General features: G+C 36.7%; 1 protein-coding gene across 3 annotated transcripts in view; it reads left to right on the forward strand.

The window, feature by feature from the left end:
* SCAF4 (SR-related CTD associated factor 4) overlaps positions 1-23,326 on the forward strand; it is a 65,035-nt gene that overhangs the window by 25,584 nt on the left and 16,125 nt on the right. Inside the window, exons 4-19 of one of the 3 annotated variants that reach the window (XM_023238818.2) lie at positions 693-854; positions 2,006-2,141; positions 2,449-2,588; positions 3,200-3,376; positions 8,896-9,092; positions 9,740-9,848; positions 11,459-11,623; positions 12,140-12,225; positions 12,926-13,116; positions 14,472-14,572; positions 15,017-15,130; positions 15,874-16,030; positions 17,463-17,620; positions 19,305-19,470; positions 19,558-19,644; positions 19,799-19,990. In XM_023238818.2, the coding sequence (XP_023094586.1) occupies positions 693-854; positions 2,006-2,141; positions 2,449-2,588; positions 3,200-3,376; positions 8,896-9,092; positions 9,740-9,848; positions 11,459-11,623; positions 12,140-12,225; positions 12,926-13,116; positions 14,472-14,572; positions 15,017-15,130; positions 15,874-16,030; positions 17,463-17,620; positions 19,305-19,470; positions 19,558-19,644; positions 19,799-19,990 (2,338 nt within the window). The remainder of the gene's footprint in view (positions 1-692; positions 855-2,005; positions 2,142-2,448; positions 2,589-3,199; positions 3,377-8,895; positions 9,093-9,739; positions 9,849-11,458; positions 11,624-12,139; positions 12,226-12,925; positions 13,117-14,471; positions 14,573-15,016; positions 15,131-15,873; positions 16,031-17,462; positions 17,621-19,304; positions 19,471-19,557; positions 19,645-19,798; positions 19,991-23,326) is intronic. The other 2 variants (XM_023238820.2, XM_023238819.2) reach the window with 2 other exon arrangements.

The raw sequence follows: 23,326 nt of genomic DNA on the forward strand, positions 1-23,326 counted from the left end.
CCATCACATGATTGTTTCCAAAGTTTATCCAGCTGGTTCTGTGTTGTTAGACGTTTCACTTCAGTGGCTGTCCTTAAAGAGAAAATTAGATGCATCTTAATTGTTTTCCTTATGGTAAATTTCTAGACGTAGAATGGTTGGATCAAATAAGGCTTTGCTTTTATTGCTAAATCATCTTCCAGAAAGATTGTACCACCAGAAATGTATATAAATGTCTCTTTTCTTGTTGATTTGATAAGACAAAAATGGTATCTCCTTTTAGCTTTTGTTTTTGCTGGTACCATGCTTTAGTAGAATTAAAATTGATGCTATTAAAATTATCTTTTTAATAATTTCAAAAGGCAAAAATTATTTTTTAATCAGGATAAGTTGGAGTAGGAGGTATCATAATAAGTGGATTTGTATGGAAGTGGCTTAGGGATTGGTAAAGTAATGTTGATTCCAGGAAATTGTGGGGAGATAGAAGGATCAGAGGGCAATGTAAATTATTGGGGATTTGAAGTATCAAGATAATTGATTGTTCTGTATGGATCTGTGAACTTTGACAAGCTAGCCAATAAGAGCTAAATATTCAGGCACTTTCTAGATAGAAACACTCATTGGATATATAGAATTCTATAAAAAGGAGATAAATGCGTGTCAAATTGTGATTTTGCTTTTCTTGTATTGACTTTACATTTTTACCTTTGTAGTGTAAACCAGAGTACAAGGTTCCAGGATTATATGTAATTGACTCAATTGTGCGACAGTCTCGTCATCAGTTTGGAACTGATAAAGATGTTTTTGGGCCAAGATTCTCTAAAAACATAACTGCCACATTCCAATATTTATATCTTTGTCCATCTGAAGATAAGGTATAGTAAAAATCATTTTTACATCAAAACTTGTATTGTTATTTCTATATTTATTTGAATCTGTTTATATTATGTATTTGAACTGTACTGTACTATTAGAATTATGTGGTGGTCTCTGAACTTGAAACAAAATCCAGTGTTTTCTGTTGTGGTCATCTCATGTTTAATTTCTTGTGAAGTTCTTCAGGAATGTTGTACTGTTGAAAAAGGAGTACCATCTTACTTTAAAGAAGACATTGTTGGAAAGATTTACTTGTAGTTCAGTGATAAATTCTACAGTGGAGGAAGGCAGTACTCCTCTCATATTGTTGCCTATTGCAGAAGAAAGGGACCAATAATTGATGGCTTTTTCCTGCCTGTAGAGATGCTAGAGCATAAATGGTATTCATTAGCAATCAGACTACAGTATTTAATTCCTTGTATTTATAGCTGATTTTACTATGTACCGTTGAAAGGTAGAAAAACTTTACAGACATTTATAGTAGAACTCCCAGTAGGTGGGAGAAATACACTGCTAAATCTACTCAGAATAATGAAGAATGAGGACATTTACAGTAAATAGTATATAAATTTGAGTGTTGTAGATATTGTATTTATGTTCTTGGAGGAGTATTCTTATGGGATAAGTATACAGGAGAAAAGATCATATCTTGAGTAGGACATAAGAGTTACTCCCATGAATAACACATCTCTGGCTCTCCATATTTATTGCTCCATAAGATTACTTACCTATCAGTTACAGATCAGTTTCGTAAATATTTTAACTGTTATAATTATCCTGAAGAAATCCTTCTTCACTTCATTTACTTTCCTCAGATAACTTTTTTTTGTCGGTGATGGCATTTTTTTGTAATCATAAATGAAATGAAAATTTCAAATACATTTTTTATTATTATTTGGATTATCCAGGTTATATTTCTTTTCTGATTCTCCCCCCCCCCCCCTTTTTTTCCCCTTCTTTGTTTTTTACTTAATCAGAGTAGTTTTTAACCAGGTCGTAATTCTGAAGATAACTTTTTTTTTCTGTTTGTGAAATAGATTTAGTACAGAAATACTAGCCTTGGGATTTTTTTTTTTTTTTTTAGTAAGACGTATAATACATTATTTATGCAAATATTTATTGTATATTCATGTTTTGTTACACATAACAGAGTAAAATAGTTCGCGTGCTGAACCTTTGGCAAAAAAATGGAGTATTCAAAATTGAAATTATTCAGCCTCTTTTGGACATGGCAGCAGGAACTAGTAATGCCGCTCCAGTACCAGAAAATGTTACTAATAATGAAGGTATGGTCAAATATATCTGTGAGCTTAGAAAATGTTACAACTTTTTCTGCATGTGAAGTTTGAAGTCTGTTTGTACTGGTGGAATTTTTCCATAAAAAAGAAATTGGAAGTTATGGTTTACTTTCCATAATTGTTATTTCTAGTAAAATATTCTCTTTCAGTATTTGCTGTAGTACCACGATCTGTGTTTTTACTATATATTAAAGTGAATGGAATGTTGTTATAGTAAAAAAGCTTAATGGAGTTCAAAAAGGAAAATTGTGTAGATTAAAGTTTTTGTAGGTCTTAATGACCTTTTCTTTTTTAGGCTCACCTCCACCTCCAGTTAAAGTTTCTTCTGAACCCCCCCAAGCCACTACAAACTCTGTACCATCTGTACCACAGTTGCCTAGCTCTGATGCTTTTGCTGCTGTGGCCCAACTGTTTCAGACAACTCAAGGTCAACAGGTAAACTACCTGTCTGGAGATTAAATTCCTTGCAGTTAGGTACTATTGTCAGTTTTGATTTTCCTTTCCTAACTAGTGAGGACATTCAAGGGAGGAAATATTTCTACATTTCACCTGGAAAAGCCTTCAGTAGGAAGGTAATGGAATAGGGATAAATAGAGAAGATGTGGGAAAGGTGAAAAATAAGGGAGCCACATACTGAGAAATGGCAATACCTCTTTGAAGAGAACCTCAGAACTGCTGACTGGTTGGTATTGTTGCTCATAATTCTAGCATTTCCAATTAACTTCAAAATTATTTGGATTGGAGGTGAATTTTACATTTTTCTAGAAAACGTTTATTTACTTTGTTTACTGTTCAATGTATTTTCTCTTTTTGACCATCATTTTCTGCCTTTGGGGTGTCAGCATGTATTTTTAACCTTAAGTGACCCCAATCTCTGATATTTACAACAGACTTAACCATTACTAAAAGGTGTTTTCTTTTTCCAGTTTACTTTGTGCCTACGCTATTTTGAGTCACCTTTAAGAATTTTTTCTCTTCAGTAAATTAACTTTTGATACTATGGTTATACTTTGCTATGTGGTTTATCAGTTTTCCCATTTTTTAAGCTTCAGCAGATCCTTCAGACTTTTCAGCAACCTCCAAAACCACAGTCTCCCGCCATTGACAATGCTGTGATGGCGCAGGTCCAGGCTATCACGGCTCAGTTAAAGACGGCTCCTGCACAGCCACCTGAACAAAAAGCTGCTTTCCCCCCGCCTGAGCAAAAAACTGCATTTGACAAGGTAGGCCTCACTCAATAACCCACCTTAACTGTTTAGACCACTCAATTTGGAATGTGGAAGTTACTTCTTCTCTACTTTCTCTCTAGATTGTTCATTTTGTTGTTTTTTCGTTGGAGGAATTTTCCCCCTCAATATCAAAACATTGATTATTTTTCCTGGTTGTAAATGTAATATATACTCATTACAAAAATTTCCAGTAAAAAGGAAATGGAAAAGAAAACAGGAAAGCTTTCACCGTTAACCCCCATACTTGGGAGATAACTACTCTTTTCCGAACTAATTTCCCATGGATATATTTTTCTTTATTGGTCATAATATGTTTGTATGTCACAATAGGTAATATTATAAATGTTATAAATATAAATTATAAATATTATAAAGAAAATATATACAGTTTTTAACTTGCTTGTTTTTATCTTAATCTTATTTCTTTGTTGTTAAGGTTAGTAGATTTAGTTCTACGTTTTTACTGAGTGCTTATTAGGGATATTCTATTACATCTGTGTGTCACAGTTTAGCCATGATAGACAATTAAGTTACCTTGTGCTTTTTGCTGTTAAAACTTAGTTACAATATGTATAACTTGAGAGTTTTGTTCAGTGTCTTCCAACTTTGTTGGCCATAGGCATGTTTAAGGAGCTGAGCTAGTAAGGGCATAGATGTGCTGAATTTGCACAGCTTGGAGCTTCCCATTGAAATGTTAACTCGAGCAACTCTATCTTAGCTGTTTTATGTCTTGTGTATTTATTGGGTTTATGACTATATAAACTTTGATTTCATCTTACAGGTCTCACTGCAAAAGCAAAAATATTTGAAAACCCTAGAACGAAGTGATAATTTTTAGTTTAATCATCTCTAAAATTTTTTATTCTTTCCAGATTTTAATTTTAAGATATAATAACTTTATTGCTGGTAGTCCAAATTAAAAATCCATTTTGGGGGTGCCTGGGTGGCTCAGTTGATTAAGTGTCCGACTCAATCTAAGTTCATGTCTTGATCTCAGAATTGTGGGTTCAAGTCCTGCATTGGGCTCTGCACTGGGCATGAAGCCCACTTAAACAAAAAAGAATGCATTTGGTATATACCGGTTGTCATTATATCTTAGTGATTTATGAACAACTACTGATTAAAAGAAGTTTGAATAGTGGCACCTGGGTGGCTCAGTCAGTTAAGTGTCCACTTCTTGATTTTGGCTCAGGTCATGATCTCATGGTTCAGGAGTCTGAGCCCTGCATTGGGCTCTTCACTGGCAGAGTGGAGCCTGCTTGGGGTTCTTTCTTTCTCTCTGCCCTTCCCCTGCTCGTGCACGCTCTCTCTCAAAACAAATAACATACATAAGTAGAAAAGGAATACATGCTAATAGGGGAAAAAAATTGCAAACAGGAAGTTCTAAAGTAAAAGGGGAAGCAATTCTCTGCTTTGAACAGATTTGTGTTTGCTCTTTCAGAGTTTAGGAAAACTCTCCCCGCTTGGATTTTTTTTTTTTTTTTTTAATATTTTGGTAGTTTTATATTTTTGTTTTCTATGTTTGTCTCTTCATTCCATCTGGAACCTAGTTTAGAATATGGTTCAAGACAGTTAAATCTCGAATTTTTTGGAAATAGCCAATTCTCCCTCACTATTTTTGTCATACACTGAATTCCGAATTCTCGTTTGTTTCTGTGTCTATTTGTGGACATTAGGACTCTATTGTGCGCAGCTAATACGTTTATTTCTGTATCATAACAATTTAAATTTTTTTTTCAACGTTTTTTATTTATTTTTGGGACAGAGAGAGACAGAGCATGAACGGGGGAGGGGCAGAGAGAGAGGGAGACACAGAATCGGAAACAGGCTCCAGGCTCTGAGCCATCTGCCCAGAGCCTGACGCGGGGCTCGAACTCACGGACCGCGAGATCGTGACCTGGCTGAAGTCGGACGCTTAACCGACTGCGCCACCCAGGCGCCCCTGTATCATAACAATTTAAATACTTGCAGCTTCTATACTATATTCTGTATCTCATTTCCAAGTATCACACACACGCACGCACCCCGCTCTGCTTCTTTTTCAGACTTTCTTTGGCATATGTATTAATCTGTATTCTCCAGGGGAAAATACTGCTCACACACACACAGAGGAAAAGGGGAGAGAGATTGGTTGATTTTTAAGAAATTATTTGACTCAGTTGTGGAGGCTGGCAAATTTGAAATTTGTAGGGCAGAAGGCAGGCTGGAAATTTATTAGGTAAGAGTTAATGTTACAGTTTTGAGTCTGAATTCTACAGAGCAAGTTTTCTATGTTGCTGTCTTGGGAATTCCTTGTTCAAGAAACCGAAGTTCTTACTCTTAAGGCCTTCAACTGAGTGGTTGAGGCCCACCCACATTATGGAGGGTATTTCTTTATTCAAATGCTATTAATTGTTAATCACATTTTTAAAAGACCTTCACAGGAACATCTAGATGAATATTTGACCAAACAACTGGGCACCCTAACCTAGTCAAATTGGTACAGTTAACCATCACAGCATACTTTTTCAAGATGAACATGGGGCGCCTGGGTGGCTCAGTCGGTTAAGCGTCCGACCTCAGCTCAGGTCATGATCTCACGGTTTGTGAGTTTGAGCCCCGTGTTGGGCTCTGTGCTGACAGCTCAGGGCCTGGAGCCTGCTTTGGATTCTGTGTCTCCTTCTCTCTCTGCCCTTCCCCTGCTCATGATCTGTCTCTCTCTGTCTCAAAAATAAATAAAATATTTTTTTAAAAACTCTTAAAAAAAAAGATGAAATTTAGCATAAATTTTAAAATGTATTAATTTAAGAAGTGCCAAGAGCTTCTTATACTGCCTCTCTATTGACATCATTTTTCATTTAAGTCTTATTCAATTATTGCTTCATTTATTCTTAAGGTATTTAGTCCTTTTTCATGTTTGTTTCTTTTAAGTGGTCGTGTTATTAAACACTTAGTTTTCTAATAGGTTCTCTGAGATTTCTGGGTAGCTACTAAATTTGACTTTTCCTCTTCAACATCTATGCCTGTTTCTTTTTCTTATTGTATTGGGGGCTAGGACTTCCAAAAAAAATGTTGAATAACAGTAATGCTAATGGAGTCCTTATTTTTTTGTTGTTAATTTGAATTGTAATTCCTCTAGTGTTTCACCCCAAGCAGTTGGTTGGTCAGTGTTTATTAGTTGCATGAAGTTTAGAAAAAGAAATTCTGTGCTTTTCCTTTGACTAAAAGGTCTGTTTTAAGCTAGTAGAACAGCTTGACTGGGAACGATTTATTTCAGGTGCTTCATGGATCTTCAGTTTCCTAAAAAGCAACAAAAAAATGCCTTTTTGGATAGATTTCAGTTTAATTTTTTAATTGCTTCAAATCTTCTTCCAAAGCATTAGGTATAGATCTTAAAACTTTAAAGAACATATCTATATGTGAGGGGTGCTAAGCATCCAGCTCATGGTTTTGGCTCAAGTCATGATCTCATGGTTCGTGAGATCAAGTCCCGAGTTGGGCTCCGTGCTGACAGCGAGGAGCCTGCTTGCGACTTTCTCTCCCTGTCTCTGCTCCTCTTCCTGCTCACTCGAGCATATGTGCTCACTCTCTCTTTCTCTGAATAAACTTGAGAAGAACATATCTGTGTGTGTGATAAATGGCAAAGACCATGGATTTTGTTTTTCGTGACAGTTTAGACCTTAGTTTTAATTTTGATTCCTATTATTGATACTGACTCTGTCTTGGTACTTAGTCCCTTAAATATTCAGTGTGCAGCACTGCAAAATAGTGATGGTAATACCTATGCTTTACTATTGCTGTGGGGGTTAAACATACTAATGTGTGTGAAACAGCATAGTGTCCTGGTCATAGTTAGATTGCTCAATATAATAAGAACTTTTAATGACATGGCCTGGCATTACAAGAAACACAGTGTTGTCCAAGAAGGGGACTTCCCATCCTAATTTAGAAATCTGTTGTGCAATAAAGTAGAACCATTATTTTTAGGCAGAACTGGCATGAAACAACTCAGATTTAAGAATTTGAAGTTGAAAATCCATGACAAGAATGGACACAGCTTGAGGGGAAAGTCTACTTGTTGAATGCCAGAGACTGAGAACTTTGAAGTCAAAAGAACAGTTCCACATCCCAGTTCTTCCATTCGCTGACTGTGCAGTCTTAGTAATGATTCTTAATCCCCTATACCTTAGATTCCTTGTCTATAAAAAGAAGAAACTGTACCTAAATTATGTCTACATTGCAGGCTTCTTGTGATGTCATGAAGTATCATGTAGATAGTAAGACACAGTAGATAGTAATAGAGTTAGTAGTAGGTGTTTGTGGTGTTACCTTCCTTCCTTTCTGAACGGATGTAATCATTTTTTTTTTTTTTTAATGTTTATTCATTTGTTTTGAAAGAGGAAGAGAGAAACCCAGGCAGGTTCTGCATTGTCAATGCTGAGCCCGATGCTGGCTCAGTCTCATGAATCCTGAGGTCATGTCCTGAGCCGAAATCAAGAGTTGTATGCTTAACTGACTAAGCCACCCAGATGTCCTCGTAATCTTATTTTTAAATGCCTCTTCTTCTAGACATGATCTTGTGAAGTGCTGGGGTTCTTACCTTTCTTCTTTTTTTAATGTTTCTGGTAATCTGATATGTGCTGTGAAGTTTTAAGGAAGAAGCTAGTGCCTAGGTAGTAAGTTCTTCATGGCCCTGTCTATACCATTCTCTTTTTTTCTTTGTCATATTAGTATGTTCTTATGCAAGCAGTACATGGACATTTTTTATAGGCATTTACAGTCATTTGATAAGACAGTCTTGGTACATTTTACAGTTAATTGAAAACGTACACCCATTTTCTTTCTTTTTTTTTTCTTCTAAGTTTATTTATATTGAGAGAGCACATACAGGTTGGGGAGGGGCAGAGAGAGAGAGAGAGGGAGAGAGATAATCCCAAGCAGGCTTTGCACTGACACAGGGCTCAATCTCACGAATGGTGATATCATGACCTGAGCCAAAATCAAGGGGACACTTAACCGACTGAGCCACCCAGGTGCCCCTGTACACCCATTTTCATGTGTGCCAAGTTCCAAAAGTTTTTGGTCTGTGAAAGAGAATATTTTAATAAAATATTTATAGTGCTAAGTTAACTATAGAATAAGCATATAGAAAATAATCCGAAGAAAACACTGCATTTAAGTTTGAGGAAGAAAAGCAGAATGAAAAATTGTCTTTCAGATGGGATTTGTATGGAAATTATCTGTAAACCAAGGTCCTAAGGGGCCAGTGGGAACGTGAGATTGTACATGACAACACAGTGGCATTATAGATGATAGTAAACATCTGTTGTTTTTATAAAGTCTTCTGTGTGGTGTATCCCAATCTCAATTTTAAAACAGAATATGGAGGGCGCCTGGCTGGCTCAGCCAGTAGAGCATGCAACTCTTGATCTTAACGTTGGGAGTTCAAGCCCCATGTTGAGGATAGAGCTGATTTTTAGAAAATAAACAAAAATATTAAAAAATAAAATGGAATATTGGCATCCATATTCCAGAAGCTTCTTGATAGATTTGATTATGATGATGAGCCAGAAGCTGTGGAAGAATCAAAGAAAGAAGATGCTGCTGCCGCCGCAGCCGCCGCTGCTGCTGCCGCCGCCGCCGCCACGGCACCTGCTGTGGCTGTTGCACCAGCACCTGCTGCTGCCACACCGGCTGCCACGCCTGCCGCTTCCCCTCCTCAGGCACCCTTGTAAGTGTCTTTTTTTCTGTTCCACAGGGGATTCAGTGGGAAACATGATGCAAGTAGAGTTGGCCCTTGCACAGCGTGGTGTTGAGGTGATGACCCACGCACAGTCAAAAATCCATGGTAGAACTTTGCCTCCCCCAAAACTTATATAGCCTACTCTTGACCGGAAGCCTAACCGGTAACATGAACAGTTGAGTAACGCATATTTTGTATGTTGTATGTATTACGTACTGTGTTCTTCCAATAAAGTAAGCTAAAGAAAAGACAATGTTAAAATCATAAGGAAAATATGTTTACGGTACTGCACTGTCGACAAAAGAATCTGTGAATAAGTGGACTCACACAGTTAAAGGTGATGTTGTTCAAGGGTCAGCTATAACTTTAGTAACAAAATCATTTTTCATATAGTTTTTTAAAATTATATTTTGGGTTTTCTCTTGGGAGGAGATCCTATCAGATTTACAGTTAAAAATGGCTTTTATGTTGGGAATAATGCTGAGTATATAAATTAATGTGGGCAAGTACCTGATTCGGTAAGATGTTGATTATTGATGACTCCTGAGCAACATTCGTAATGTCTCTGTAGTATAAATGTGGCTAAGAATCTTATGTGTTTTTGAACGGATAAAAGATAACTCATCTTTTTTTAGTGGGTTTCCTGGAGATGGCATGCAGCAGCCAGCATATACACAACATCAAAACATGGATCAGTTTCAGCCTCGAATGATGACAATACAGCAGGATCCAGTGCACCATCAGGTACAGCTGAGTTTTAATAAGTGAAGATCTGTTCATTAGAGCCTATGGATTGTGTTTCACAGACCACTATTCAGCTGTGTGTTTGGCTTCGTAGTCCTGCAGCTGCAGTCAAAGCCGATGAGCATGTAATTGAGTTATTTTTTTAAAACTTTAATTAAAACAAGGATGCTAAATACTACATCCTTATATATTTTAATAGTAAGTATTTTGTGTTAAAATCGTTTAGGGCGAGATTATGGCTCTGTTTCAGGGAGTTAGCCTGCTTAGTTGTACACTTCTCCCTCGTGAGGAACCTTTTTTGGGGTAAATGTTAAGATGCTTTAGAGGGTTTTCAGCTCTCACATTCAGAAGTATAGTTTGAAATCTGCAGTCAAGGGAGCATAGCACACTGGAGAATTGGAAGAAGTTAGGTAGAGATTTATTTGTTCATTGGGTTTATTTTAGTAAATCCTCTATTCAGAGTTTCCTAAACTTGACTGCGCCGCTAAATTATAGGTGTCGGGATCCAGGCTAAAGCCAATCTAGAGAATCTGTATATTTTTTTTTAATTGTATACTACTTTGTAGCCTTATTTAGAAAGGGCTCTAAGAAATTTCTTCAGAGGATATTCATTTTCTTATGTATATTGTGTTTGGTCCATTCTATAATTCGGTAATATGAAAATGATACTATGATTTTGATGACTTATTGATGAATGAGGTTTGAGAAGTTTTTTATAAGCCTATTTAAAATCTGAAGAAAACCTGGTGCACTTATTTCCAAATGTTCCAATTAACAGTTACTGAAAATTTAAATTAGAAGGAATACTTATTTGTGACAATTACAATTATACTTTTAATTTTGTTGGTATTGGACCAGCACATGCAGAAATATGTTACGTTGTGGCTTATTCGCATTATTATTATGATATTTTAAGCCCCAAAAGTAGGCATGTTAGTTGAAACATCCCTTGGAGTAAATTTTTAAAAAGTGAACCTGTACACATCATTGCTGTAGCCACTCCCCCTCCCAGAAGGCTTAATTAATTGCCTTTGAGGTTGAAGGGAGACAGTTTGCAATACAGTACCTCTCTGATTTTTAAGTTTAGTCTGTCACTATTGTTCCTTATATAAATGAAATCACATCTTTAAATCTATAATATAGTCAAACCTTTTTATAATTTTTAAATGAGTTATAGGATTTTTGACCTATATACTTGGATATGTAACAGTTCTTCAGGTAAATATTATACCTATGGAAATTGTTAATCATTGCATCTCACTACAGTTTTCCCTTGATGAAAATTTATTGAAGATGTTTGAGGTTTTTTTTTTTAAATGTTTATTTATTTTGAGAGTGCACACACAAGTTGGGGAGAGGCAGAGAGAGAGGGAATCACAAGCAGGCTTTGTATTGTCAGCACAGAGCCAGACACGGGGCTTGAAACCATGAACCCACGAACCAGGAGATCATGACCTGAGCCGACATCAAGAGTCGAACGTGCAACCAATTGAGCCACCAAAGCACCCCGAAGATATTTTAGTTGTATATCAAGTAACTAAGGACTTTCTTAATTATTTTTGGTAGCTGTTATTTAAAATCTACTCATATGCTTTCTTTAAATTCAAAAGGTTCCACTTCCTCCTAATGGACAGATGCCAGGTTTTGGCCTTCTTCCTACACCTCCATTTCCTCCCATGGCTCAGTCTGTGATTCCTCCAACTCCACCCGTGCAGCAGCCTTTCCAAGCTTCTTTTCAGGCTCAAAATGAACCACTTACACAGAAGACACATCAGGTAAAACTGTATTCTCAGATTGATGATCTTTTTGGTTGCTTCAGCTTATGTGCAGATTCCTGCCTGTTTGCTTGTTATCTTCATTTTTGAATGTGGAAAAAGACTTTGTTGGGCACATATTAACCCTCTCTGTGCCTAAAGTTTTTCATCTGGAAAGTGGACATAGTAATACCAATTTCCATAGGATTCTGTGAGGATCGAGATAGAATGTAGAATACTTAATCATTGCCTAGTTTACTGCTGTAGTCAATGGTTTATTAAAACAGTATATGACTTATACAAATTTCCAGACGTGTTTGTTTCTTCTAATCTTGTAAACCATATAAAATTTTTTCCCTGCTGATGGACAGTCATTATTAAACTAGTAATGTGATGTCAAGTAACCAGAATAAATCTATTTCAGGGCAAGAGAAATTTTGTAAGTTAGCAATTTTTAGATTTTGTCTTCTTGCCTTTACAGTTTACACTTTTCTCATTTAATGATGGGTGGTTGTTTTTGGTTTTGGTTTTTTAAAGGAAATGGAAGTAGAACAACCTTGTATCCAAGAGGTTAAGCGACACATGTCTGATAACAGAAAGTCAAGATCTAGGTCAGCATCCAGGTAATTGATAGAAAATGTTTTTCCAATCCTGTATGTCTTAGGAGACTAATTAAAATCAAACTGGATTATTTTTAGATATGCAGTGTTAATAAAATAACATTTGGTATATTTGTATGTCTGTATGTGTAGAATGGGGGCAGAAGCAGTAATAAAAAAAAAAAAACAACTAAGGTTGGTCATCTCACCCATGCTTTTCCCCTTGAGTTGCTGTAATCGCTGCATACAGCTATACATAGAATGATAAGAATTATGTATTCACAGTTCCTTCACAAGTTTATTAGCTGACAAAAATGGGAAGATAATAAGTAATACTATAATCAGGTAACATTTTTAATTGCTGCAGAAAAGAAGTTAACTGAGAAGATAGATATCAATAGTAGAAGTGTATCCCAATGATGACAGCTTCTAACACTACCAGTATGTAATTCAGTCTAGTACCGAATTATCGAAGATGAGAGATACTTTTATATGCTAGTAACCTTATTTATCTCATTTTAAGTATATGCATGCTTTCTAACTTTCAACATATTAAAAATGTTTAAAATGAATTCCCTGCTACTGAATTATTACATATCCAAACATTAAACTATCTAGTTTTATATATGTATGTATATTTTTTTTTCCAGATTAACGCCTGCTTACCTTTTTTGTTTTTTTTTTTCTCATGTTCTACTCATTCTCTCCCTCATGAAAATGTTAGGTCACCAAAAAGAAGGCGATCTCGATCTGGCTCTAGATCGCGAAGGTCCCGTCATCGACGTTCTCGTTCTCGGTCCAGAGATCGACGCCGACATTCACCTAGATCTCGGTCCCAAGAAAGGCGAGATCGAGAAAAAGAAAGAGAACGCCGACAAAAAGGCCTTCCTCAAATCAAACCAGAAACTGCAAGTGGTAAATTAAACTTCTTGCATTATTTTTTTTGTGTGTCCTGGGTTTAAAATGTTTTCTGATAGCAAAATACTATTTTATCGTATCTTGTTTGTGTTTTGGTGTATACCCTTGAGTTTGCTTTGATATGTTAAGCCAGCTGTAAAGCAGCAAATAGGGAGTGAACCAAACTAACAGTGATGAGGAATAAAATAATAGCATGTTTTGGGGCGCCTGGGTGGCTCTGTCGGTTGAGCGCCCGACTTCGGCTCAGGTCATGATCTCGCGGTCCGTGAGTTCGAGCCCCGCGTTGGGCTCTGTGCTGACCGCTTAGAGCCTGGAGCCTGTTTCAGATTCTGTGTCTCCCTCTCTCTGACCCTCCCCCGTTCATGCTCTGTCACTCTCTGTCTCAAAAATAAATAAACATAAAAAAAAAATTAAAAAAAAAATAGCATGTTTTTAATGTATGGAATAGAAAGCAGTTAACTAGCTCTCCTATACATAATAGCAAGGTTCTCCTTTTTTTCCAGATTAACTAATAACCTCTTTTATAAAGATACAGTTTTACAGACTATATTATCTCCTGAATTTCATTATGTATTTAGAATATGTTTAATATGGTATGCTAGACACATTTTTTTTTTTAATTTTTTTAATGTTTCTTTATTTTTGAGAGAGAGAGGGAGAGACAGAGCATGAGCATGGGAGGGGCAGAGGGAGGGAGACACAGAATTCAAAACAGGCTCCAGGCTCCAAGCTATCAGCACAGAACCGGACATGGGGCCTGAACTCAGAAACTGTGAGATCATGACCTGAGTCAGAGTCGGATGCTCAACCGACTGAGCCACCTGGGCACCCCTAGACACGTTCTTGGTACAAGTTTGCAGTTATTATTGAAATTTTAATTTATAATACAAATAGGGCATATGTAAAACTTCTGATTCTATAAGATTTATTACGTAGAACACAGCATAAGAGAAAAACCATCGTGTACACTCGATGGTCAGAAAGGGACAACTGTAGCAGTGGACAGAAGCACTAGACTGGTTGTTGATCAAGAGAGCTGGGATCGGGTCTTCTCATGGCCTTGGGCAGGTTATTGTGTCTCTGGCCTGTTTTCATAGATGAAATCTTTAGATCTGTCCACAAAAGGGACAGAATTTTTCAACTCTTACGTTATTCACCATCCTACTCCCATTTCTGGAAGTACTACCACAATTTTCTAGAGTTTTTTTAGATGTATATAGGATTTGCTACTTAGCCTTATGGTATCCTGTAACTTGTGCATTTTTTCTATAATGATTTTTTTCACTGTAGAAAAGTGCAGTGCTGCCCATTATCAAATGTGTTTATTTTTATGATTATAATTTTATTTCAAGTTTGTAGCACTACACTCTGGGTGGGACAGCTGGACAAACGGACTACTCAGCAAGATGTTGCAAGTCTCTTAGAAGAGTTTGGTCCAATTGAATCAATTAATGTGAGTGTTTATGTTTAATGTAGTGACAGTGGATGGGTGTGATTAATGCCATTTTATAAAATTAAGGACTTGAGGCCCAAGTTAAAATTTGCCCAGCTTTGTAGTAGATGTGGCTAGAGTATAAGTGTTGAGTCCATGTTTAGCATCCTCTCATTTATTTAACCACATTTCTTGGACAACCAAGTTTAATTTAAAACCTTTCTCTAGAAAAATCTGTGTTAATAAGACTTGGAGAACCATAGGTTCATTAAAAGTTGATAGTTGAGACCAAACTTGAATTTGCCAATTTATAACAAGTTAATCTCAGATTATAGAATCCTGGCTTCGTGGGTAGGTAATGGGCAGGGGAGTTGGGGTTGTTGGAACTAGTTATTTAGTATTTATTTTCTCTTGTTGCTCTTTGATTTTATTATTATTTTATAATATTAAAATGTTTTGGAGCAGATGATACCTCCCAGAGGTTGTGCCTATATTGTTATGGTTCATAGGCAAGATGCTTATCGCGCCCTGCAGAAACTGAGCCGCGGAAACTATAAAGTGAACCAGAAATCCATAAAGGTACATTTTTATCTCTTGTAATTCATTTTTTAAAAACTTAACACAGAATATTACTTGGCTTTTTAAAAACTTATTTTGGACACTAAGGCATTTCATGTATATCTATTTAAGAGGTTGTGTCTCCTAAAAGTTAACATAAAGTTTAAAATCTTTGATTTAACTTAATTTAAAATGTTAAATGTTTATTTTAAAGATTTTTTTGGATTTTACACATTTTATTTTTAAAGTTTGCCATCTCATTCTTAGAATAAACGAAAATATTCAACAGAGATAAAGATAATAGGTACATTGATATTCTTCCCCTAAGGGGCCAGAGTCAGCATTTCCTCAGTTATGTACCCTTGGATGATTGTGGTGCAAAAGGATTTTGTCTAATCTTAAATAATTTCAAAGTACCCAAGACTTTGGAAAGTGGTCCCCAGTATGCTGGGCTATGCAGGAAACCTCAGCCTTTCCCCAATAAACATTATTTTCCTTTTCTCTTTTATGTTTTATGTCAGTAGATTGGGGAGTGAATGGTTGGAGGAGTGGATAAGGAGGTGATGCCAGTTAAATTTCCACCAGGACAAAGTAGGAGAAAAGGTTAACCAATTAACTAGCATCGAAGGGAGATCCAGGGATAGGTCAGATTGCTCCCTTGTTGCCCAAATCTGAGTGATTAGAAATGTGAGGAACGGTTAATTCTCAAAACTGACGTTTTTTTCCTGTGCTTTCTTTTTGTATTTTAACTAATGGTGATATAGATTGCCTGGGCTTTAAACAAAGGAATAAAGGCAGATTATAAGCAGTATTGGGATGTAGAACTGGGAGTTACTTATATTCCATGGGACAAAGTCAAGCCTGAAGAACTGGAGAGTTTTTGTGAAGGAGGAATGTTGGACAGTGATACACTTAATCCAGGTAACGCAGTATTTAATTTCTTTTAAAATTCATCTGTTTTCTTGATAATGCATGTGAAAAATGTTTATTCTTTGCTGTAGGGATTTTTGAGATTTTTCAAGTACCCACTATGTGCCATTCTCTCCATTAAAAATTGAGGAAACCATGGTGAATAAGACAGATGTGGTCTTTGCCCTTAATGCAACTTATATTTAGTGGGATAGATTCAGACATAAGTGAAATAATACTGATTGTGGAGTTAATCATTAATTTCAGTATTAAGTAGATCTTAAATAGAATTTTTCGCTGTGAAAAACCTAGCAGATCCAAATGAGTCTGAAACTGAACATTACTGGTATTGTTTTCATCCAGTGTTTCATAATAATTTCTTTGAAAGCATTTAAATGTCCAGAGAAACAATTGAAAGTAAACATGTGAGGCAAGAAAGTAGTTACCTGTGGCATGAATATTAAAAATCCAGATTGACAGTAGGATTACAGCGGGGAAAATAGCAGCATGTGAGGGCATGACCTGGAGACTGATAGATGGCTGGACAAGGAGTGCAGGGTGGTGTGCCAAAATAAAATAAGCGGCTAAAGGAGTTTCAAGCAGGCAGAGTTGGTTTGAGAGCCAAAAAGAGGTGGAACGATGTTGAGCCATTCCCATACCTTGACTTCTTTCCCCACAGTGCGTGATGCCTTCACTTAAGGGGAGAGCTAGGTTGGAACTCCTGGGTGGCACAGTCAGTTAAGTGTCCGACTCTTGTCTTCGGCTCAGATCTTATGGTTTTTGTGAGTTCCAGCCCCCCGGGTCTGGTTTCTGTGATGACAGTGCGGAGCCTGCTTGAGATTCTCTTTCTGCCCCTCCCCTGTTTGCTCTCTGTCTTGCTCTCTCTTTCTGTCTCTCTCAAATAAACTTCTTTTAAAAAGGGCAGGTAGAGCTAGGTTTCCGTTCATGCAATAGGTATTAGGGGTCTACTGTGTGCCAAACATTTTGGCACAGGCTCTGGTCAGGGTGCAGAGAGTCTTGCTCCTCCCTCCGGGGATCTTTAATCCAGACAACACACCATCATGGTTAAGAACATAGACCTTGGAGCCAGATGTGTCTATGTTGAGTCCCATGTCTGCCACTTGTTAGTATGTGACCTTGTTTTCCTCAGTTTCCAAATTCTTTTCCTCACTTATAAAATGGGAATGATCATGGGACCTACTTCTAGATGGTTATGAGAATTCATTGGATTAATATATATATATAAAATGCTTCAAACTGTGTCTGACACACAATAAGCATTCTTTTGCGTGTTATTGTTCACTCATTTAAATAATATAAGATTAGCATAACCATTTCTTTAGTAAATCAGACTGCTGATTTTTTTATATAATCATTTAAAAATTCTAGATTTAAAGTTATAAAAAATTGTCAATTTTTATTGTTAAATTTCTTTAACTCATAGATTGGAAAGGAATCCCCAAGAAGCATGAAAATGAAGTTGCTCAAAATGGAGGGGCAGAAACCTCACATACAGAACCAGTATCACCTATACCTAAACCTTTACCAGTGCCTGTCCCTCCTATTCCTGTGCCCGCACCTATAACAGTGCCACCTCCACAGGTAAGAACATTTGGGGTGTTATTTAAACTTGTAAGTGTCTGAAAGGTAAACTTTTCTAAATCTTTTTATAGATGTATGTCTAGGTCAGTGTTCAAAGACGTGAACACATAAATGTGCATGTTAATAGTATTTTGGTATGTCAGACCTACTGTTTATAAACTAACACATTTTTTCATAAACATCAGTAAAATCAATTCATACCGCCTTACATCTGTCTAGGTTATTTAGTGTCTTTATAATGTTTCAGACTTGAGATGCAAACCTGATGGCATTTCTTGTATTCCGCTTCCCCTTGTTTTCTTTTATTGAATCTTTATTCTTTGGTGGGGGTTTATGTTCTGAGAGAACTTGGATATCCACCCAACAAGCAGCTGTTTTGAGAGAAAGAGAGTCTCTTAATCTTCAGTTTGGGCGGTGCTATCATGAAGTTTTTTAATGGATGAGTGACAGCTGTTTAATAAATTGAGTGCTATTTAACACAAAGGTATATTCATAAACCTCTGCTGTGTGGTCAGTGAGTGCATTTATGACGTAGGAGGAGACAAACTGGATTCTGTCAGAATGTAGTTTGAATCTCAGCTCAACTGTTTATTCACAGCAATGTGACATTGGGCAGATCACCTACCTAATCTAAGCTTCAGTTTCCTATCTATAAACGCACAAGTTCCCTTTCCTGGCTTTGGCTCCGGTGTTCTTCCTAGGTCAGAGTTGTTTTGAGGATTAAATGAGATCGTGAATGTTAAATACTCAGCATGTTTCCTGTTACATAATAAGAGCTCAATAATGAACAACCGTTTGGTAAAAATTTTAAGTCCTTGACCCACAGTGTTATGATGTTAGGTTTTTCTTGTTTTCAGTACCTTTTTCAGTTTCTCACATTAAATCTGAATCAGATAAATCTGAGCTGTCACAAAAGTGGGTTACCTAGCCTCTTGATTTTCCCAGTGTAAGGAGAAAATTACATGCTCTGATACATACTTAGTGGTGACATTTTATAAATAGATTCCCTACATTGACAGACTCGTTATTTGATCTTTTGGACAGGCCCTTACAGCACAATTTCTAAATAAGATTCAATGTATATATCACCACTCAAAGAAACCTGACTAATCTGTTAAAATTTTTCAGACTTTTTTTTTTAATAGCTAACATTTGTAGGGTGTTTATTAAGTGACAGACACTAGCACTTAACATGTATTCCCTCTTTAATCCCTATTACTATGTGAGGTTGACATTTTTTCATTTTACAGATGAGTTAACTGAGGTCTAGAGATTGTAAATAGCTTACTCAAGGTCACAAAGCTAGTTAAAAATGGGAAAGGGGCAGGCAGTTTCACCCCAGGACCTGTGATTTTAATCACTGTAAATTGCCAGGTAGCTTTTCTTAGAGTTGTAGTTATCAAATTTACTAACCTGACCACGGGACATTTTTTAACATATAGGATATTCTGTCAGAACACCAGTAGATACTTGTGAGATGCAATGTGAATTTGCTGTCATAGAGAACAGAAATTTGATGACTGTCATTTAGAGTAGGTACTAATTACCACCTGTTACTAGATAAATTTACTCACATAATCACAAATTTCGAAATATCTTTTTCAACAAGATCTTCATCTCAACTTACTGTATGGATGGGAGGGTGGCTAGATATGTGGCTTCATTATTCTTCCTTTGTCTTTAGGTCCCACCACATCAGCCGGGTCCTCCTGTAGTTGGTGCTCTCCAGCCACCCACTTTCACGCCTCCCTTGGGCATTCCTCCTCCGGGTTTTGGTCCTGGGGTTCCTCCTCCACCTCCTCCTCCACCATTTTTGCGCCCAGGATTTAATCCGATGCATCTGCCACCAGGTACCGTGAGTTGTTCAAGAAGACATTCTTTTTAGAGCCCAAGATTAGTTGGCACAACATAAGTTGACATTATTTTTCTTATTGTAGGTTTTCTTCCTCCTGGACCCCCACCTCCTATAACTCCACCAGTATCCATTCCTCCTCCTCACACTCCACCAATAAGCATCCCAAACTGTAAGCATGTTTTTCTTTTGTGTTCACTAGTCCTCTTGGAGTTGGGAGTAGGAGGGGAGAGTGGACCAGTAACAGGGTCTAGAGTGTGGCAAAAGAATGTTGATTGGGGAGATAATTATTCAGCTTCACATGTTGATGTAATTATATTCCTTAGCTACTATCGCTGGTATAAATGAAGACACTACAAAAGACTTATCTATTGGAAATCCCATTCCAACAGTGGTGTCTGGGGCTAGAGGAAACGCCGAGTCTGGTGACAGTGTGAAAATGTATGGCTCTGCTGTGCCACCTGCTGCACCCACGAATCTGCCCACCCCTCCTGTAACGCAGCCTGTTTCACTTCTTGGTAAGTTGATTTTTTTTTATCATTAGTTTTTTTTTCCCCACCCAAGTTAGGTTTTTTTAAAGAACAATGCTAATTTCTTTGAGGAAGATCTTCCTCTTAAATATGTGCACTTGGTCTTTACCAAGAGTAGCCCCAGAGACAGCCTCAAAGATGAAATCATGTTCGTCCTGAATAAAAGTGTGGATTTGTACATCTTAATTTGGTATAGGAAAGTGATTAATCTCTGAGAGAAGGAATTGGTGCAAAGTCCATGACTGTTACAACCCCAGACATTCAGCTTTATAAAGAGATAGGATTTCTTTGACAACAGAATTTTTTCCTGTCTGGACCAATTTTTCTAAAACCCTGGGCTGTGGTAGCATTCTCTGTTGGCTAGCAGAGAACTTCTCTTAGGTACATGTAATAAAATGGCTTTATTGTCTGAATGACATTTGTACAGCCTAGAGTAATGCTTTCTCATTGACCCCTCAGTTTTCTCCTGCTAGTTTTATCTGTTGGACTTTTTACCCACAATTTTACTGCCACGATCAAGGGAAGTGTGATTTAGATTATTTACGTCTTTAAGAGGCTTTACCTTTGCTTGAATTATAAATGATTATTTTATATACACTTGTTATATTTTATACATTTGTTATAGTTATTAATCTATTACATTAATAAATTCCTGTATTTTGAAGTGGTTTTGCCAAGTATAATTAACACTTGATTCTCCTAATGGGTAGTTAGATTATACTAAGGTATAATCCTTAGTATTATAACATTCTAGTCCTGTGAGCCCATTGTATTTTTCAGAGGTATATGTATATGTACATATGTGCTTTCATAATCTTAGATGTTTTTTTTAGGAGAGAGCACATAGTTGCCTCTGAGATGTAGGACTATGGGACATTAGGACTATAGGACATTAGTTTGTGATGTAGGACTTCTACTTTTCACTTAAACCTTTCAGTGCTGTTGGAAATTTTTACTTTGTGCATATACTATATTTATAATAAAAATCAATTTGTTTTTAAATGGCATGCTGTCTTCTGCCCTCTCTGAGACTGAGCTTAGTCCGGTAATAAACTTGATTTTTATTTCCTTTAGTACGCAGACTGGGTAATGGTGAAAGAGGATTAGGGATTAAAATTTGTCACCAGTAATGTAGCAATAGTTATCATAATGATGGAAAATAGTTTGTTTAATGAGGAAGTTGCTTAAGGGGTCTACACTATAATGAAAATCATGTAGTAGAGGAACATTGTTCTAGGATCCAGGAGACCTTAACGTCTTTGGATATCAGTTTTGTTACGCATTTTGTTTTTTCATATTTGCAGTAAGATGGTTACATAAGAATCACAGAATCTGAGTTGGCTAGACTTTTCTGATCAAACCTTTTTCTCCACATCACACCAACATCTGTGATTATAAATTCTCTTTGTAGTGAAAATTCCTAGTCTAGCATCCCATGGATATTAGGCCACCTGAGAGTATCTACAAAATGGCATGCATTTGTGCTTTTTTTTTCTGGTCTTAGTAAACTCACTGAATGAACGATTTCTTCATCCCTACGAGTTTAATAACCACTACTTTCAAACAAACGTAAAGAATAAGTAGCCTGCTTCTGATTTAACATTTAGGTCTTGACGGCTCTGCCCTTTATTTTACAACCGAAGTGCATAATTTAAACTCTGCATCCAACATGTGAAACAAAATAAAGCACAGATCAAAAGTTGGTGAGCTTGAAAAGCAAACTTAGTAAGCTAAGCACTTAGCATTTATCATTACCTGGCATAACTGTGTGTGTGTGTCTTTCCCTCCTTCCCTCTCCCAGATACATACTAGAATGAAAACTCCATGAGAGAGGGACATTTGTTACTTGAATAAGTAGATAGATAGATGGTTTTCAATGCAGGGCTGTTTATACTTCACTTCTTTGTCTATAACTTTCATAACACAACTTAGAAATTAAAGGCTGTTCCAAATCTGGAAAGACTAAAATGTGACATAACATAAAAGTGAAAACTTCTGTTACAATGAGTACTTTCAAGTAAAATGCAGTTGTTTAGTTCCAGTCAAGAAAGAAAGACTTTTGTGTCCCTTCAGCTAGAAATCTTGAAAAGAATATCCCGTAGATTTTGACCTTTTAGAGAAAGGAGACCTTAATGCATGGGCAAATAAAGGAGGATTTATCCAAAAGAGTAATCATAGTTGCATCATTTTGATAAAGGAATGCAATAATCACATGCAGTAGTGCAGCACTGAAGGATGGCTGATCAGGGTGGGATGTTGTTGCTGTTAACCAGGTTCACAGAATATTAGAACTAAGATGGTTTCAAGTTTCCTCTTGGTGCTCTAATGTTTTGTCTTATGATAATAAAAAGAAATGCTATGCTGTACCAGAAACCTTTAAGCCTAGAAGGGGATATGAAACTCCAGTTTCTTCATCTGTTTAAAAAAAAAAAAAGGAATAAAAATGACACACCAGGGTGTTGTGGTGATTCACTGGGCCTGTGTATATAAAACAACTGACACACGGAGCCTGCCACAGGGTAGGCTGTTCATGAATGGTGGGTGCTTATTACAGGTAAGGAGTGTTCTAAGTGATACTTAGAATACCTAGAGAAGAATATCTATACTTTGAAATTCTAAAATTATATCACTTTAGCCATGATTCGTTTTAAATTGTTTTGTTTGTTGGCAGAGGAAGCAAGCTTTTTAGGAAAAAATGTATCTTGACATAGTTGCCTTAGATCTTTTCACGGTAGATTAGACCAGGTCAGAAATTCACACGTATTAAAAGTTCCATCAGTTGTACTGAGAAAATATATGCCAGTCATAGTGGTATTTCCCTGAACTAGCACAATATGATATCTATATTCTTATTAACAGTATTCAGATAATTTTCTTGTAAGGGGAGGTGAACCTATCCTTGAGACTTAACTGAGTTCTTGGATTTAATTATTGAAACATGGTAATAATGATACTTTTAAAGTAGCCGGGACCAAACAAATGTTCAACAGATCTCCCAAAACTTTGTAGTAAGGCTGATTATACTGGGAGGAGGCAATGAGTGCTGCAAGGATGCTTTGGCTTAAGGAATTTTCTGAGTGATCAGATGTAAGTGTGGGGTGTTGGTCTGGAAGTGAGGACTACCTGTTTCTGAAGTTGGGCCGAGGTAGCCCATGCTACCGTGTTTGTAGAGAACTAAATCTCCATGTTGTAGGGGTTCTGATTATTTTAGTAACTGATAATCTGAAAATATGAAGTTATATGATGCACGATAATAATTCATTATCATGTCATTTTAAAGAAATCCATTCTTAGTCCCTCACACACCAAGATAGCTAGTTAGAA

Source organism: Felis catus, chromosome C2 (assembly GCF_018350175.1).
Source record: "Felis catus isolate Fca126 chromosome C2, F.catus_Fca126_mat1.0, whole genome shotgun sequence".
NCBI lineage: Eukaryota > Metazoa > Chordata > Mammalia > Carnivora > Felidae > Felis > Felis catus.